General features: G+C 38.3%; 1 protein-coding gene across 3 annotated transcripts in view; it reads left to right on the top strand.

The window, feature by feature from the left end:
- LOC136848996 (uncharacterized) overlaps window positions 1-19,566 on the top strand; it is a 60,422-nt gene that overhangs the window by 9,371 nt on the left and 31,485 nt on the right. For all 3 annotated transcript variants that reach the window (XM_067121818.1, XM_067121817.1, XM_067121819.1), the window contains exons 3-7: window positions 95-1,372; window positions 7,592-7,776; window positions 9,966-10,493; window positions 13,519-13,721; window positions 19,330-19,469. In XM_067121818.1, the coding sequence (XP_066977919.1) occupies window positions 95-1,372; window positions 7,592-7,776; window positions 9,966-10,493; window positions 13,519-13,721; window positions 19,330-19,469 (2,334 nt within the window). The remainder of the gene's footprint in view (window positions 1-94; window positions 1,373-7,591; window positions 7,777-9,965; window positions 10,494-13,518; window positions 13,722-19,329; window positions 19,470-19,566) is intronic.

Here is a 19,566-nt window from a genome sequence, read left to right as displayed (position 1 = left end):
GCACAGGTCTTATTCAAGTACTCAGTTCTGTTTTAATCACTGTGAAAAGAAATTTAATTTTGTATATCAAGCTTAATTGAATTTTTTGTTTCAGTGTTGGAGTAACAGGGCTGACGTTTTGGATGACTTCTTCACACCACCTGATCATTTACAAAGTCAGCATAATATTGAATGGTCTAGCAGTGATGAAGAAGACTTATTTTCTAAATCAAAGGTCTCAACTTCTACAGTTATGAGACTTACACCAGTTGAAGACAAAATTTTGGATGCTTTCCCTTCAGAAGCTGCCAGTCTTCATTCTAAACTGAATTTTATTACCCCTTCAAACACAGAAACACAATCTCTTCCAAATAACCATGTTTCAGAATGTGAAGGAAATGTAGACCTCATTGCAAGACATTTAAGTACCCATTTTTCATCATATACGACAACTCTGCCGAATGAGAGAAAAAATAGAGGCTTATGTGGAACAAAAATTAGTCAAAAAGGGAAGTCAGAGATTGTGTATGGGGCATTTGGTGAACCAGCTAAGACTCCTATAAAATCTGTATGCCAGAAGGATTCCAGGAAAGTTTTGGCTACATCTCCAGTTGTAGGCCTGCATCGTACACAGTGTGCATCTAAAAACTTACTTACTCATAATATAGAAGTTCCTGGTTCAGCACAGTGTTATTCAGATAGTTTGAAGGTGTTAGGCAGAACTTTTACCAAAAGATGTTCATCATCTATACAGGGGTTATCAGGTGGTAGTGGTGTCAAAAAGAAATTTTCATCAGCAACTAAATCTAATGACAGTGATTGTCACCCGGCAATTTCTCCTTTGACTGGATTATCACAAGTTTATAGTAAGCTTCAGCATCGAAATGAAAGTTCATTGGAAGATTATTCTGGAAGTAATTCACCAGTATTAGGATCCAGTAGGAAAAAGGACATGGGTAAGAAAGATGCTGAGTACATGAGGGTAAGAGTGAAAGGGAGAAACCTTCATACTGAGTTAAACCGAATATTTCCAAAAAAATCTTCCAGAAACAACAGTGAGGAGCACTCAAAAAATGTCACATCTCACCATCAGTCTATTGCTAATAAAACAGAAGAAATGCATGAGTATGCTCTTGATGTTATATGTGAAGATGAGGAGGTTCAAGAAGTTACAACTCAGCCAGATACTTCGGGCAAGATGAATCAACCTTGTACACATGTTCAAGAAGAAGAGATAAATGAGTATGGATATAACATTCTTTCCCAGTCAGACAGTGAAGGTCATGAAGTCAGATCTCAGTCAGATACTTCAGGAGGAGAGAAGTTACTTGACATAGATGTATGTGAATCTCCCCTGAAAGATAGTCAAGCCAGCTCACCAGTTTTACTAAAGGTAATAAAGTACTACTGTATGTAGTATTCTCATTTATTTCTATGACTCTTACCTAACATTCATAAAGTCATAAGTTTTTGAGCTGTTGGTAGTTTGGTAGCTGAGAAAAAGAAAAAGAAATAAAAGAGGCTGTACTTGCTTTGCCAGCTTGTCTTGTCTGCATATACTCTTCCTCCAATAAGTAATGATAGTAAGACTCTAATTTCTATGCCTCAGTTTTCTATAACCATGATTTTTATATAAGGAAAATACACCAAGTAATTACATAGCTAATGTTTCAACTCGTGCAGCAGCTTGAATTTTGAAATTTGCGGTAGCGTGTCTATTGTTTTAGTGTAGATAACTAGCCCTGCCCACTCTGGGAAAGAATAGGTACAACACAGCTGAAGAGCTCAGTTTGTTTTTGCCAGTCAACGACTGAACTTCAGTGGTTGGAGCAGCATGCTTTTGGATTTTTGTAGCTGGATGGTTGTGTGTGATCGCCAATTTGGTGACGTATTCTTTCTGTTGGTAGCCTTTGCGCTATTTATAGTTAGTTTATGTTGGGGTCTCCTTATCGAGCCATAATAGGGCTTAATACATCCTGTGACTGTTTCTTTTGAAGGGAGGAAGGAAACACTATGCATAAGCTAGTAGGTTCATTTGAGTGTTTATATACAAGAGGGTGGAGAGACATCTGTCACAGGTGAAGACTGGACGATACCTTGAATTCATGCAATGTCCAGAGGTGGGAAAAATACAATGTTACCATATCCTTAGGCCATTGCCATATTCATAATGAAGTATAGAAATATAATGTAAGGTACATAGGAGGTGTATTTATTATACATGAGACATCAATAATATTCATAGTGGGTATATAAAGAGTACATGATGATGTAATGAATACACGCATAGTAAAATAGTTAATGAACAGTCTCACATTTCATTTATCTACACCTCCCTTCCCCTTACGCTTGTAGTTCCATCTCGAGTGTGCTGTTTTTCATTAAGCCTTTGAGATCTGCATGGGACCACTGGAGGGTTAGATGCTAAGGACTTTTCCATGTCCATGCAAGGGGCCACAGTGATATGGGGAAGAGGGTCATCACCAATGGGCGGCACTGGACGTAGAAAGTGGCGATCAGGCCACCGAACTCGGCCACTGGGGAGACACACATCATAGTCCCTTGATCTGCCACAGCTCATAACTACACCAACCTTGTCCCAGCAGTGGAAAGTTGGATCCTGGATCCGTACTGTTTGACCGACCAGTGTTCAACCTGGGAAGTGGGCAGGCATGCTGATCATACTGTAGCAGCTTCACTTGTTCAGCGTGGGCAGCTGCACGACAGTCACAGTCCTCCAATTTTGCTTGCCACTCCTTTGAGAAAGACTGTGGATGAGCAGGTACACAGATACGGAGTGGGTGGCCATACAAGATTTGTGCTGGAGAGCGGCCTGTAATGTTGAGGCAGTTATGGGTTCCAGGAAGCCCTGATCAAACTCCTCACAGTCTATATTGCCAGAAGGTACTGTCTTGAGGATCAGGTGCTTGTCGGATTTTACAGCAGCTTCGGCACGGTCGTTGGACTGTGGGTAGTGTGGTGAAGACATCACATGGTGAACGCCCCGACGTTTCAAGAAATCCTGGAAGTTTTGGCTGGTGAACTGTGGTCTGCCATCAGTCCTAAGGTGGAGGGATTGCCCAACAAAGATTATTTGAGAACCAAACATGTTTTTCTTTAAATAGAATTCTGTTCACAACTTCACTGTAACCTGGTTCACATTGTAATTTTGATTTCCTTGGAACAAATCTATAACAATCAGTTTATAGTGTCTTGTATTATCATTTTCTACTGCGAACTTGAATAAATCAGCCTCTAGTTCACACAACTAATTTGTAAATAATACTTGCTGCGAAGCATGGCAAGCATTCAGAAAGGAAATAGAGGCTGTTTTCCTTCACTGTCTCTCAACCAGGTTCTTTCAGTCCAAGCACAATGGGCATTAAGGTGAAGGGGAGTCCACTCTACCCTACCACTCTCAAGCAAACTGCAAGTAAAAAGAAGAAAAAAACAACATGAAATCATACATCAGACATTCATAACAAAAACACAAACATCATAAAAAAACAAAATCAATTCACACAAATCATCTTTCATCATACAAACCCAAACTTAGCCTACCACAGTGTGAGTAGCCTTCTCTGTTTGTTTACCGAGTGTTGCCTTGCTATTAAGAAAAAATATGAGCAACATCATTTTGAGGGGCATGGGGATCCTTGTGGGCAGTTCATGTCTCCCAGAGTAGTTAACCTGCATAATTGTTATTCCTTTCACATTGGTAAGTTTTGCACTCAGGCTTCTTGTAAGAAGCGTGCTGGTTGGAATTTCCCCACAGTGGGTGAAGTTTGGCAAGTTAAAGGACAAGAAGCATTTGCCAGCTTCCTTTCGGGGGAGTGTGTCCTTTGTCACTGAATCCTTCTAGCTCTTTCCTTCCGCCGCCTTCCATCCATATCCCACTGCCTAGTAGTGCTACCCCTTCTAGGAGGGAGAGTACTAATGATACAAAGCCTGCTCGTGCCCTTTCCTCTGAGGACAAAGCAGCTGCTGCTGGAAGTGCACCTTCAACAACTGCTTTACCCTCCATCTCATTTGACTGTGACATTTCAGGTACCTGTAAGACGTCGTCACTGAAGAACCTGTGGAAGATATAGCCTGCGCTGAATGATCCTAATAGTCCTTCATTCACAGCCTTCCTCAAGAACCTGGTGGAGGAGAAGGACTTGACACCTGAGCCTTCTTCACATGCGGTGTTGGCTTATGCTGTATGTGGTGTTGCTGTGTCTTCAGCTTCCTCATCTGCTGCAAAGGAGGGGGATACTCCTGTTGCAGTAATTCTACCAATAGGAGATCCTCTGATGGGTGTACAGTATTGTCGTCTTATGTTCTGACCTTGACCAGCCCTTTGGTGCATAAGGTAAGTAAGACTTAACGAGAGGAAAGGTTAGAAGCATACTTAATGTGCTTCCTTATCATCTGCTTCTTTTGTCATCCTCCTCATCTCTGCATTCTCTTCCACTGCATAAGTGGAAGAAGGGGAAGACTATGGCATCACGTAAGAAATTAAGGCAGACTTTACGTACATGCTCTCCCTTCTCAGAGGAGAGGTGGGGTGCATGATCACTGTTGGATAACCACAGTACCTGTTGCAGGGGCAGTGCTTCCTTACCCACCCACTTTAGGCATGAGGTCTGCTCCCACCTCATCCTTTTGCTTCATACCTGGATAGGTCTGTTGATCTTGCTAGCTCTGCACATGTTCAGTCTGGTGATTAGGTGTGTATAGCAGCCAGAGACAATCCCCCTCCTTGTATCTTCAAGGAGTTGCATAGAGAGGGGTATTTGCAACCTGTTCAGTGTGTGTGCTTGGTCCAGATTGCTCTTGCTTCAGCAACAGAGTAGATTCTCTTTCTCACTCTTCTTTTGGAGGGCATAGAGGGGAGCCTGCACCACCTTGCATGGCACAGTCTGAACACTCCCACTTGAAGGAGAGATCTGCACTGATCTCTACACCCTCTCATGTGCATGGTTCACTGTATGGGTGTGAGGTTCATTGGAGTGGTGGTGCATATGCCTGTTCTTCTCCTCTGGCAGATGATCAGCAGCGTTAAAGGTGGAACGCTGTTCTGATAATGACTGCTGGGTCTCATAAGCTGTTTCTGATGAGAAGCTCATCTGGTTGAGCATGAGACTTAGAATGGGCCAGGGAGCACAGCTGCCATGACACCACCTTTTCCTGAATAGGGTTCAGCTCATGCCCAAGAGGGTCTGATGGGTCCTGAGGGTCCCTATCTCTCTCTTCTAGAACCCTTGCAGGCAGAGCTGTAGCAACACCTTTGGGAGATTATTTTGTTCATTTGTGAGCGGATTAACCTAGGCAAGGTGAACTCAACTTCATACCTTCTCACATTCTCATCAATGGAACTTGCTCTATTGCTCCTTAGGTATGACCCTCAGTTGGATTGCAGGTCTCATTTACCTCTTGGTATATGGAAGGAGGTGAGAACTGGGAGGGGGCGGGGGAACCAGCTTGGTTTCTCTCCAGGAGCCACTCTTCACTTGGAGGATTTGTCCTTGGGGATGCTCTTTCTCAGGGCATAGGGAAGAGCTCTTCCCTAACCTGACTTTGATTCCAGGTGCTGTGGAGGCCGAGGGGCTTAGAGAGCTGTGGGCCTCCCTTGGCATCGAGAGAGAGAGAGAGAGAGAGAGAGGAGTGTTTTGTCTCTCATTGACCATTTGAAGTCTATGTAGGGTCTTCCAGTATCTTTAATTGTGACTGTGACAACTTTGACAGGCATGGTTTCCAGTCTCCAGGAATGCTCCTACCTTTCTGGTGACTGCTTGTGGCATCTGTGATGGGGCTCCAAGTGCTGCCTTCATCATTGTCTTTGGGTGATGTCCTCTCTCACTGTTCCCCCTTGATCCCAACTGCTTGTGTAGGTGAGGTGCTTGGGGACCTGCTGCCAGGACAGAATGCACTATGGTGCCTACTGCTTCTGCTGTGGGTTCAACTAAATGTTGGGAACTGTATTCCTTTCACTTCCCCTTCTATAAATTTTCCTGTCTACCTCCACGTTCTTTGCCAGCCTGGGAATGAAAATGGCTGTATCTTTAATGTGATACCCAGATTTAAGGTAGGTAATAGATAGGTGATCTCCCACCTTACTATCTTATTGGACCCACCTAACCCTATCCTTCTGTATTGCCTTCCTTAATCTACACTTCAAAGTTCCTCTCTTGCCTTTCAGAGAGTTTTTCCCCGATTCCAACCCCTTGTCAAGGTGGGGGGGGGGGCGCCTGGGGGTCACTGCTGGGATCGAATGCACTATTTGTCTTCAATCTCAGCAGTGGACTCAACTAATCGTTGGGAAACCCTCTCCCTTTTACTTCTCTTCTTATAGTTTTTCCTGCTTCGTTCTTCTTGTATCAGTGATGATCTTCATATAGAATTGATTATGGTAATGACTGTTGTTTGAACATGATGCATTGACTTAGTATTGGTAACAGGTAGGTGATCTCCCACCCTACTGCTTAGTGGACCCACCTATCCCTCTTCTTCTTTATTACCTTTGCTAATCTACGCTTCCCAATTTTCTCTTTTGCTTCCTAGGGAGATTTGCTAGCTTAATGCATCTTTAGCATTGCATTTGAAACCATCCTAGTCCTGAGATATACCATAAGGTCCCTAATCACTACAAGGGTCGCAAGCTTGCTGGCTGGTGGATGTGTGATGCGGGCTGTACAAGTTGCCAACTCTTGTCAACACTTCAAGTGCACATGCAGGGTGAATATGCCGGCCCCATTCTTGATGGGACAAATGACCGGGTTGTCAAAGTCCATCACAGCTCAGTCCTGAGGCCCTGCATGTGTAAATAATAATTTTATGGATATTTGTGGTCCTATGGGGACTCTTCCTTTACCTCCCAAGGTATTGGGAGGACATAGTATCTTTTTTCATGTTCAAATCTCCCCCGACCAAATACAGCCATGGTGACAAATAAGGAAAATATCGAAAGTGCTTTAGGGTGTATTAGGGAATCTCCTCCTGATCCCCCTCTACCTCCAAATCCTCTTAGTCCCCTCAAGTTGATGACCTCGGCACCTTCTGTACCAATTGTTGATGATCCATTCGAGGAAAAGGATATCCCTGTAAAAAAAAGGATCTGGCATTGTCACAATGAAACCATTCTCCCTTGAACCAGATGTTTTAGTGCCTGTGTCCCCAACAAAAAAAGAACAGAAAATAGTTCAAACCTTGGTTCACTTTGGTTCCCTCTTTGGAGAATCAAACTGGTCAAGGTTTTTGACTTTGCAAGGTGAGGAAGATATGTCTTTATTAAAATTAGAAAATTACCTGTTGAACTGATGCCCATCACAAGAGGTGAGCATTAAACAACCAATACTTATGCCAGATTTTATTTACAAACATGGTTACACAAAGGTTTTATTTACAAATAGGCTACACTGTAACTTTACCCTTACCATTCAAGAGATTTAGTTGAAAATGCATTATGTCTATAAAGTTAACTTGCCAAAAAAAAACTACAGTAATAATTTAGGTAATAATTAAATAAGTCTGATATGCATAAGAGGTGTTTTTTTATATAGTGTGAAACTATTTTCATATAAATGGTAGTTTGGAATGATTTTCCTTTTTTCCTTTTACTTTATTACAGGGCAGTGGTGACCCTACTATATCAAGCGAATCCACATTATCTCCTAAAGAGAATATAGGAGGCACTAATGAAATTTCAAAAAACGTAGGATTTCAGTGGGTTAGGATGGTGCAACAGCATACTCCAGAGAAACAGGCCTGTCAACCTGTAGAGTTTGTGGACTCCACTAAAAAGAAAGAGAGGAAGTAATTATTTCAGTAACTATATATCTGTACTCTATTTGATATGTATTCTTCATCAGTAATTTTTCAGCATGTCAGTTTAATCACAGTTTTATATTGGTTATTCAACTCTTTGAGGTTTTTGGGAGGTAAAAAAACTCATCTTTGGTAAAACACACACTACCCTGGATTACCAATTATGAGCCTAAATTAGAAATAATTTTCTTGTATTGCTTGCTGTAATTTTTGTTATGATAAAATGCTGGCTTTGATCTTACATTTAAGCCAGATTGTAGTACTTTATTGTAGTATCGTGAAAAATTAAAAGCAAAACTATTATATATAGTTAAAATTATGCATTGAAGTTAGCTGTGAACAGAAATTTCTTTTAACAATCATAAATTGATATTTAATGATACAGCCCGATCTCTCCTATGTTATGTGAACAGTCATGCCAACTCATTCCACATATATAGTGCTGTTTCCAAAAGTGGAACAAAGCTTATGAATAATCACTGTCATTCATTAGGTTTAGTTCTTTAGGAAAATTCTGCCCTGCTTCATAAGCATATCTCCAGAAATGCATACGCCTTAGTTATGTTGGAGCTTGAACCTCTTTATCCTCTTTATAAGGGCACTTTCAAATTCCGATGTGGCACCCTTCAGTGTTTTTCGGCACTTCAAACTTTTCTGGCTTTCGTTTTCAGCAAAAACCCTAAAAATCTGCTGCTTTTGTTTCTTTAAACCTTCACAAAAGAGAGATAGGGAGAGAGAGAGAGAGAGAGAGAGAGATAACTATTAGCCTTGGTTAGGTTGTTATGCCAACAAATATCCATTTGCAAAAGTCAAATATTACAGTTGTATTAATAATAATAATTTTAGTAAAACTTGTTTTACATACAATATGCAATTATATTACATGCATTTATTGTCATATTATACAGTAGTACAGTATTATAATTTATGAACATAGCAATCACGTGCCATTTGCATTCTGCTAAATTTTATATTCTTCAAATCAGCAGCTGATTGCATTTTACCGATATCATCACAACTGCTGTTCGTCCTCAGAGGAGTTACACTCATGGTCCCCCCAGGTCTCCATAAGACAGACCAACCAGTTACAAAGAATTCTCTTATAGTTGGTCTCAGCCGATGTACATGTAGTGCTTGTTGGCACAGTGATAGAATATAAAGGACTCAGGACAGGAGGGCCCTATCTCTTGTCCTGCAATGACCAACCTAGGCTCAACGTCTTACTCGCACAGATGTGGCAACGGCCTGTTGGCCAACTCCATTACACTCTATTCAGTCCAAGTATTCATTAGTCCCCACTCCCAGGTTGTTCCAGAAATCGCGTTCAACTACGCATTGTATCATCTCATAAAATACCAGTCAAGCTAAATACTTAGTTCTAAGAACCAATGAAAAGTTTTAGTATCTTAAAATCTTAATAGGCTGGCTTATATTTGTGTGAATTGGGAGCCAGTAAGCCTCTTGAAAGTCAAGAAGTTAGATGTAGATCGCTAGGCTATGCTGTTCTTTCTTGTTTAACACAATGAGAATTGACATTAGGGCAATAATATTAGACACTTTTGTTACTGAAACATTATACAATGCCCTTTTAACATTGATAGATAATTTGAAGTTACCGAAACGGTAAATTGGGGTAGCCTAACCTCTTTTTTACGAAAGTCGTGAATCATGATTGTAGTTCCCAATCGTGATTGACTTATGATTATTGCTGTTTACTTTTTCCTTCATAAATCATGAATGTCCATCTTTTGATATCTAACGTCAGAATGACTCTCTCTCTCTCTCTCTCTATCTAATGTTATTCAATCTGTTTCCGTAATAATTCATAAATAATTTAACGTGATATTTCAAGTAAGGACAGTCTCTCTCTCTCTCTCTCTCTCTCTCTCTCTCTCTCTCTCTCTCTCTCTCTCTCTCCTCATAGTAATTGATAAATCATTTCACTCTCTTGAGTAAGGACAGCCTTAACCTCTCTCAACGAATCTTAGCAAATGTTTTCATTAGGATTACCCTCAGAGAAATCAGCTTAGTGTTGTAGATTTGTTGTCACCAAAACCTTCACACCAAAATACAAGACAGGGGCTTTTGGCCTTCTTAATGTTTCATAACTGGCTACATATCCATTTTAACTTTTTCATATTGTGGTTATTGCTTATCATTAATTATTGTTATTACAGAGATGGAGAAGCTGCCCGACTAAGGAGATTTATTAATTCTTGGCAGTCTGATGTCCAAGTATGGTTACATGAAACTTCTGTCAGCAGTCTTAAAACACGACCACCCAAGATAGGAGAGACTTCAGTGAACCTATTTTCTCCTGGAAGTGCTACAAGTCATATCAAGAAAGAGCTTCATTATGAAAAACCAAGTAAATCTTTATTGCAGACTGTCGGAAAAGATAAAATTGATATAGACAGTTCACAAAGTTCCGTTGGTTATGAGACTATTACAAAATGCAAAACTGAAGAGAAAAAATTCTTCACAGTTAAAATTTTGAAACTTGATATGTTGCAAGGTAATGCTGCACTATGTGAGGCATATGGAGAATTTTCCAGTGAATTTCCTAAAAGCATTAAAGAAGATCCTAACAGCAGTCCTCAACAGTTCAAGCTGGCAGAGCCGCTCAAGTATTATGTATACTTCAGTTTTGGAGATATGTCTCCTAATCTTCATGCAGAAGACAAATTAGCAATATATGCACCATGGTAAGTGTGATGGTGTGTCAACATTTGTTATGTTTCTTTATCACCTTTTGTTATGAGGTTCCTTTCTTATTACAGTATTTATTTTATTCATTGCCCATGTAAAGAAGTTTATTATTTCTTTTATGGTTGCTTTATTGTTTCTGGCTTTGTTGTTATAGTAGCGATTGAGTCCCAGGAGGTTTAGGAAGACACAGTGCAGCTTTCTTATTTTATAAACCACTAGTAAAAAAACACTACATATACAAGTTAAATATATATACAAGTTAAGTAGTATGAATACGAATTGAAGTATGAGCCTATCTTGAATGTTCTTAACCCACAACCAGTGAGGCTCACGACCTCACTCCACTCAGGCTCTTGGATCTTCTTTCTTCCTTCTCTTTTCTATCTTTTCTGTTCTCTGCTTCTCTTCCTTCCTTCCTTGCTTTTCAGGGTTCTTGAAAGGGAAATGCCCATCCCAAAATAGGCGGACCATAGCTTCTGTCCTGCCTTGTTAGATGTCCTAATTGGTTGGAGATTATCTAACGACATCCCTTTGGGTGTATTTAGATGAATTAATCCCCTCCTTATAGGAGGGACTAATGACATCACTGGAAGTCTTTAAGTTCCGATGAGAGTTGAAAGGTAAGCTCACAGGTGAGATGGTTAAACATTCCTTAATGATTGCCGGAGAGTCACGCCTGTGTTTTGCTTTTCTAATCATGACACACAAAGTGTTGTTACTCCCTCTGCTTCGTTAATCATTTCTCTCTCTCTCTCTCTCTCATTTCATTATTATTCATTCTCTTTCTCTATCACTGGTTCTCTCTCATTTCTTTTCTCTTATATTTACGCTATTCCTAATTAATATTCTCCTAGCTATCATTACATCACTCTGTCACCTACCAAACATTGTCTTCAATGTTTAATTAAACATAATAAAATGGATACAATAGTAATAATTAAATTGGCAATAAAATACAATAATGGATATAATAAAAATTCTGTCTCCATTTGTGGAGGAAAAGACATAAGTTTATTAAAACATTCTCAAAAAAATAATCATATTAAAATATCAAACATATCAAATCATAAGTATATTAATTCATAAGTATATTAAGTGAACACATGAACAATAGATATATGAACAATAACATATGAAATTATTATCATGTAAAAATAATGTTAACATCAATAGTCAATTATTGTTATTATTGAGTTCTGTCAATATTCCTTGTATTTTTGATGATAAGATTTCTCACTACTAGGATAAACAAAATAATAATTATTACTATTACCACTAGATTTACTAATGATAAAATTGGGGAGACAGTTTCTTTATAGTAGAAATATTCATCAACAGTTCAAATTTTCAAGTTTCCTTAATTCTAACTGAGACAACTTAAATTCATCTATTGTATATGAGTAATTTTATATGGCACATGTTTGTTGAATTTATATGTTGTGAAAAGATGGGGTTCATAATATAATTGGTTCGCTATCACTAACTACAGGATGTTGTAAAAGATTTAACATTTTTAAACTTTATTTCTGTGGTAATGTTGTGACATTTAATAGCTACAACAGTATTTAGTGAAAATACAAAGACTTCTTGATCAGTTATAAGTGCTTCAAAAAGTTTATCATAGTTTGTGGTGCATACATCTTTTTCTTGGTTTTGGTTAAACACAATTTCTTGAATACAGGGATAAGCATTAGTATTCTTATACAGGTTATCAAAATTACATATATATACCTGTTCTTTTAACAGCATACACTCATTAATTGTTTATCAGTGAAGAATGACAACAGTAGAGCGTGTTCTTCTAATGCAAAATGCTTGATTGTTCCCTTTTGAATAATTTTTTGATCATTAACTATCATAGGAAGTGAGTGCGCAGTGATTAATGTGTTTGTGATCCTAGTATTGAAAGGTACAACTAAAATAATCTTATCATAAAGCACTTTGGCACTTATTAAATTGTAGTACATGAATACATCTTCCACAAGTGACTGAAAGTGTTTTTCCATGATGCAAAACCTAGTAATTTCTTCTAATTCTTTAGGAGTGATTAGTGTTGGGCTCAAAATACCTTTGTAAGCAAGCAAAATGGCATTTAATGTTTTTATGTTCCTGTAATATCACTTCACTTTCTAGAGCAAATGTATTTAAGAATTGTATGTTTTCCAACTTATTCAGTTCTTTTGTTACATTCTGATTGACTTACAGTAGGTAAGAAAGTCCCAGACTTGTTAAAGAGTAATTTTTTTTACCATTAGATGTAAGTGGCTTAAACATGAAAAGTGGGAATTCAGTGTATCAGATATTATACTTATATGTTGCATTTTAATCTTAATTATAATTTCAGAATATTTATAAGGTTTTATCTTTTAAGTATATAATTTGAATTGGTTATTTTAATTTGAAATGTTACCTTTTATATTCCATTTGGAAAGTTGGATTTTTACTATTTTTTACTTAATTGTTTTTAAAGTTTGGTAATTTTATTACTGAAAAATTTTGTCACTTGTAATTATGGATGGATGCAATTTGAGTAGGTCATAATTCTGGGATATTCTGTAATGGTGTTTTCTTGAAATTTATGCATGACTGCTAATACAGTAAACCCCCCATATTCATGGTCTCACCGATCATGGATTTGTCTGTGGAACATATATGCACATGTTCAGTTTTGCTGAAGAAAACAAGCTGGGGAACACTCCATAGAGCTGTTGCCAGTGCAGCAGACTCACAAAATATAAGGTGATGGGTATAAGTGTAAGGACAAAATGCTTTTCGTCATCTTCTGATAACAGATGACTGTGAATCTAGGGATTGTTGATTATCATGAAGTGGGCATAGTAAAAGTGATGAGGTAGGTATGAATAACATGAAACTTTCTGAATTTTTAAAATTTCATTATCTGTGAAAATTGTCTTATGAAAAGTTGGGAGCTGAGAACAAAGTTTACTCATGGTTACTTGCATTGAATATGATACCGACACCTGTGTCTGCTCATTTTAAGGTAAAATTAATTTTTTCTAGGCACTATCTGGAAATTCCAGCACAGAAAATTCCAGTGTTATTTGTATCTTTCTTCAAAGTTATCAAAGATGATGCCGTCAATTCGAAGTTATCAAATTTGGAGAAGTTTTCAAGAAAGAAAGGAAGAATAGAGAAAAGGAACATTCCACCTCTTCAGGCTAAAAAAACATGTGTTGTGGAGTGGTCTTGCAGCTGTGTTGTAGGTAGGCCTCTGCAACTTATCTTTATTATACTGTTATAGCTCATGTTATTATCTACAGACTTTGTTATATTTTTATTGTAAATTAGTCACATGTCTAGGCTCACACATTGCTGTTAAATTAGAAGTAAAAGTTGGAGCTAGATATTGCTATTAAATTAGAGGTACAAATTGGAGCAAGATGAAGTTCTTTAAGTAGAGCACTAGGTGGTAGAGACCAGTGGAAGCAGATGAAGATCGCAAGGGAGGCTTCAGGAAACTTTAGTACTGTCTGCAAAGAGAAGTACAGTACTGTACATTTGGAGAAGGCTGAACCAGGCAACTCCAGTCCAAAAGTATTTAGGATCATATCACTGGCAACTGTTTGGTAGCAGGAAGCATTATAAGCACCCGAAGTGCTCACATAAATGTTTGTTATCTTTGCTTCAGTCATAGCCTTTATGCCCTTGGTTTCAGCTTCACTTGAACAACATTCCTTTTGCAAATGGTATTTAGCATGCTTAAGGTTTTTGAGAATCTACCCAATGATTTGTTTCCTCTCCAGAATAAGGAATCACTCTTCCACTCCTACCTATCATAGTAGATCACCTTCTATAGGAGATCTATCATTCTTCTCTACAAGTGCTGAGATTATAGTCAAACCATGCTTGTCGGTTCAGCCTTCAGCATAGGAAGGAAACACTTAAGCATGACTTATTGCTTCCCTTCAAGAGAATGCTCCCTCATTGTAGTACACTAGAGCAGGTACAGAATTGTTCAGTTTATGATAAGAAGTATGCAACTTGGTATGAATGATGTTTGTAGGTCACCTCTTAAGGAAAATGTGCTAACCATGAAAAATTCCAATATGGTGATTATTTTTTTCAAGATTTCTGCCAGCACAAGGTTTATAAGGTGTCCATGTTCTCTTTAAAGTGCTTGTTCAACATAGGTTTTTTTCGACTAAAGTTTCTTGGGCCTAATTAACCACTTAGTGTGGTATTACTGTACTCAGTTTTTTGTTGTACTTATTACTAAGGTACTAAAAGCTGTTAAGTAATGCACAACATAAGTTTGAAACATAATGGATAACTCTATAATCTGTTAGTACCGTACAGTACTGTGTATGTATGCATGTATGTATGCTACTGTGCAATTTATTCATTCTTTTACAGTACACTTTTCTCAAATTAGTGAAATGTTATGAAAGCTAGTTGGCAAGTGTATCAACAACTTTGCAATACTGTACTGTAGAAAAACTAGTAACTTTTTGATGAAATATGTAAAACTCCTGTCCACTGGGATCTGGTAGCACTTGTCTCTACGCTGCAGGATTCGGTGAGGTCCGGAGTAGAGTACAGTAGATGGGGGAGGGGGGACAGTGTGCTTCATTTCTGATAAACACACATTTTGTTCAGCCCAGTTCTTTGGGAACATGTGCTTTTCTGACTGTGTCATATGTTCCTTTTCTGGCATGATTTGTTTTAATGCTCTACGGACATCAGAGGGAGTGATTGGCTCTGTTGGGTTTTGGAAAATGTCTGCTGGTATTGCTAGTGACTGTCCATAGAGTGCTTCCGACAGCTACACGATAAATGCTGCTTTTGGGGCCAGTTCTCAGTCCTAATAAAATCCACAGTAACTTTTCTCCACCTCCCATCTCGGCATTTGGTGGTAAGCACTGCTTTCTGGGAGCGGTGGAACCGCTCTATCATGCCACTTGCTTTTGGGTTGTATGCTGCCATGTAATTGGTGATGTACTGAGGGACTCCGTGCCTACTGACCCAGTTTATTAAAGCCTGAGCACAACTTTCCGCTGTCTGCTGTTTGACAGGTTTTATGTCAGGCCATCTGGTATTCCAGTCGATGATTGTGAAGAGGTATCTGTACCCCTCGGAGGTTGGTAGGGTTCCCACAATGACGACATGAATGTGAGCAAGGCATCACTGTTGTATTGAATTGTCGTATCCCAGACTCAGTATACCTCATGACCTTGAATGTTTGGCAGGGGAGACATTCTTGAGGCCATTTCTTGATGTCCAACTTCATGGCCCACCAGATGTATCGTTCCGACAGGATACGGGCGGTGGAATGGCCAGACGGGTCTGACAGGTCATGGGTGAGATTGACAGCCTTCTTCCTTTAGGCCAACAGTAAGTAGGGGCGAGGGCATCTGGTACTCATTTCGCAGGTGATGGTCGTCTTTCTGTTGTCTATGGCGAAATCCCTCCAAGTGAGGGCAGGACTTTCCCACCAAAGTCGCTTCAGGTCCATGTCATCCTTCTGGGCTGATGTGATCTTTGGGTGTGATATCCCAATCTGGATGGTGTTGATGTATTTCTGGAAAGGGCGCCTGCGACATTGAAAGAGCCCTTCAGGTACCTGATGGTGCAGGAGAACTCTGATATTGCAGACAGGTGAAGCTATTGCTGCGCCGACCAAGTCTCCGTTTTTGGTGAAGGCATGGACCAAGGGTTGATGGTCCATGTGCACCACAAATTGCTGTCCCTGGAGCATGTGTCGGGAATGCTGAATAGTGCAGTGGACTGCCATCAACTCTGTCAAATGTGGAGAATTTCCATTCTCCTGGAGATAGTACTGCGCCCATCGCTGTGTTACATCAGTTTTCAGGGTTAGGGACCTATGGGACAGAGCAAATATTAGTGTTGCTACAGAATTCAGGGAATTTTTGGCTAATTGAAAAGCCGTCTCTTGTTTGTCAGACCAACATAAAGATTTTGGTTTTTCCTTTAAGCATTCATATAAAGGAGACATGATTTCAGCTAGGTTGAGTATGAATTGGTGGTAATAGTTGATCATGCCAGCAAATTCTTGGATTGTTTTGACAGTGTTTGGTCTTGGGGAAATCGGTGATAGCTTGGACCTTTGTTGGGAGGGGTTCGACTCCTTTGGGGCTTATTTGCTGGCCAAGAAATTCTGCTGTACTTTTCGCTCATTCACATTTATCTTCCCACACTACTAGCCCATTGTCTAAGTTTCTCCTAAGCAGAGCCCTACTATATAAAGGATGAATAAAGATTCATTTTATTTTTATTTATGGAAGTTACCACTGAAAATTAGCAAATTTTTAACAAGTCAACAACTGTAACATAACCCTTAACAAATGTGTGTTACGGTAATTGACATCGGGAAACAGCTGTTTCTTGATTCGATTGTTTATGTCAGTACTTGCTGTTGTTTATGCCAGGGTCTTATGCACAGTAGTAAGTGGTTTTTAATTATAAGAAATAGTGATGAATTCTTAGACAAGTCACAAGGATGGTAAGCCTGATTTAATGTATGAAGATTCACATTTAACCTAATGAACTTTGGCTTCTGGGGCTGTCTGATTCGTTAAATGCTAACTCAGACATAATATGCATCATCAGTGTTATCTACCAAAACCGAGACAGGCATAGAAAGCCTAGCCTAGTGTAATCTACTCAAAATACAGCTCACACTATACTTGATATATATGATGAAATCATGTTTTTGGACAAAATTTTAATTTGATCACATGATTCAAGATCAGGTGATGCATGAGTATATATGCAAATTATGGTTCTTTTGTATGCTGTATATTTTTGAGTTTCACAAAATGTTTTTGTTGGAAATAAACTGTGTTTGTGTACAGTACTAACGGAGAACCTACCTTTGGTTCCGAAATCCAAAAAAAAAAATGGCGGCTGATCCAAAAATATCCCGGACCATGTGAGTTCCTAGACCACAGAATGTCAGATTTAAGAGGTTGGGCTGTAGTCCTTTGGCAGTATGACCATAGTTTTAACTATTTCATGACCCTTTAATGCCCATTACATGAACCTTTATTAGTCTGCAGGATTCCTGGATTCCCGTACACTGTACTTGCTCTGGCTCCAAGTCTCAGAAATTTAATTTCTAAACAACAGCATGTGTCTTCCCTCTGAAATAGCTATGCAGGTATTCATAAATTTATGAGTTTTAATGCCCAAAGAAGTAGAGCATTTTTTTGAAATAAAAAAAAAGGCTTCTGGTATAAACCCATCACTGTATGAGGTAATTTGTCCCCTTCCCAACCTCTCAAAGCTTGCAGGGTGGTCAGAAAACCATTTTTCTGTCAGAAGGACTGAAGAGCCAGGGTGTGCAGATGGCAGGTGGTATTTTTCTTCTGTATTGAGCATATCTGGAAAGGCAGGCAGTTGTAAATTGATGTTTGCATGAAAAATTTTTTTTAATTTTTTTTTTTATTTTGAAATGATGAAAATAGTTAAAGACTGCTTAAAATCACCCCAAAAGGGTTTTCTGAAAACATTAAATAAAAAGGTTATGTACTGTATGAAAGTGAAATCCCTGGTCCCACTTTAAATAAATGAACTTAAAATTGTAGGTATGTAATGAATTCTTTATTATGAAATCAGGTGTATAACGAACTATTTTGTACATCCCTGTGACAGTTTTATTGGTAAGAAAAATGCCTGTTGTAACCAAGTGATAATTTTACTGTTAAACAGACATCAAACACCTGTCATCCCAGTGAACTGTTATTACTTTGTGCTTAATTTTGTCATTGTCAGCTATGAAAAATTTCCGCAAGAAGGCCATGTTTTCTGCGGTACAATTGTGCTTAATTCTTAGACTGTTTGTGCATGAAATGATAGTGAAAACTATTGTTTTAACCACTTAGTGCTTGTTTGCTAATTTTAATTGCTTATGACCTTTTTTTATGTAATGCATAATTAAGATATTTTAAATTAATATGCTGTGTTACTTTCTTATTATTCCAAGTGAAATCTGTGTCAACAGATTACGTTCAATACACAGCCAATAGAAGCGTAATAAAATTCACAAGTACGTATATTACACTTACCCTAGACACTGTGTACATTGTGTATCAATTTAATCTCATTCAAAGGTTTTAAATAAAGAAAAAAATACAACCATAACTTTAATATTGTTATAAAGATTAAAATAGATATCCAATTCTTAAACTAACAGTGACTTTTATGGACATGTATTAGAAATCTTGATACACTTAGGAGGATTGATATTTCATCATCTGGATTTCATTCTGTATCAAAACAAGGGAAGTAAGCCAGTCATTTCGAGTATCTCATTTTATAACGAATGATGCCCTATAACGAATTGCAGACAACAGTCCCCTGGAATTCACTATAAACGAACTTTACTGTACTTATGAGGGCCACGCCGAGTTTGTTTTGAATTTCTACTGTTCTTATCACTCAAGAAATTTACTTAGTATAAAAAGGCATATTTAGCACAATTTTTATAAGCAACTATAAAGTTTAAATTCACAATGTCATAAATCTTAAAGTGCTTTTCTCCATATATACTATACTGTATTGGTATATAATTGAGAATTTTCCACTGCTGAAAAGATTTTGAATGTGTAATGACCTCACTGTAATTTATATCATGTCAACTGGAATTTTGAATGTGGAAGCACTTATTTTTAATGAGATATTATAGAAATTTCATTACTGTGTTTTTATTTCCTTTCTAAAAATATCTTGTAATTTTCACTCTCTGATGGGGAATGCAATTGATCACATACAGCATTGTACATCAGACTCAGTATGTTATATGCTTTATAAGAAGAGACAGACATTAATTCTTTTCTTATTTTACTTCACTAGATATATCCATACTGCCTTCTATGTGTGACTCCAGGAAACCCAAGGCAGAAAATATGCATGAATTTCAAGAAGTCATTGATTCTAAAGAAGGTGCACCAACTCTGAGAAGTGTGAAGAATGCTTCACAGGAACTTTATCAGGTATATATAATTTTTATTTGTTTCATCACAACCTCGGTAAACTTACACCTTATTTTCAATCCACTGAGTTTCCAGGTTCACTGTTTGCTATTCTTGT

The sequence above is a fragment of the Macrobrachium rosenbergii genome, chromosome 20 (genome assembly GCF_040412425.1).
Source record: "Macrobrachium rosenbergii isolate ZJJX-2024 chromosome 20, ASM4041242v1, whole genome shotgun sequence".
Taxonomy (NCBI): Eukaryota; Metazoa; Arthropoda; class Malacostraca; order Decapoda; family Palaemonidae; genus Macrobrachium; species Macrobrachium rosenbergii.
This window is presented reverse-complemented; position numbering and strand designations above follow the sequence as displayed.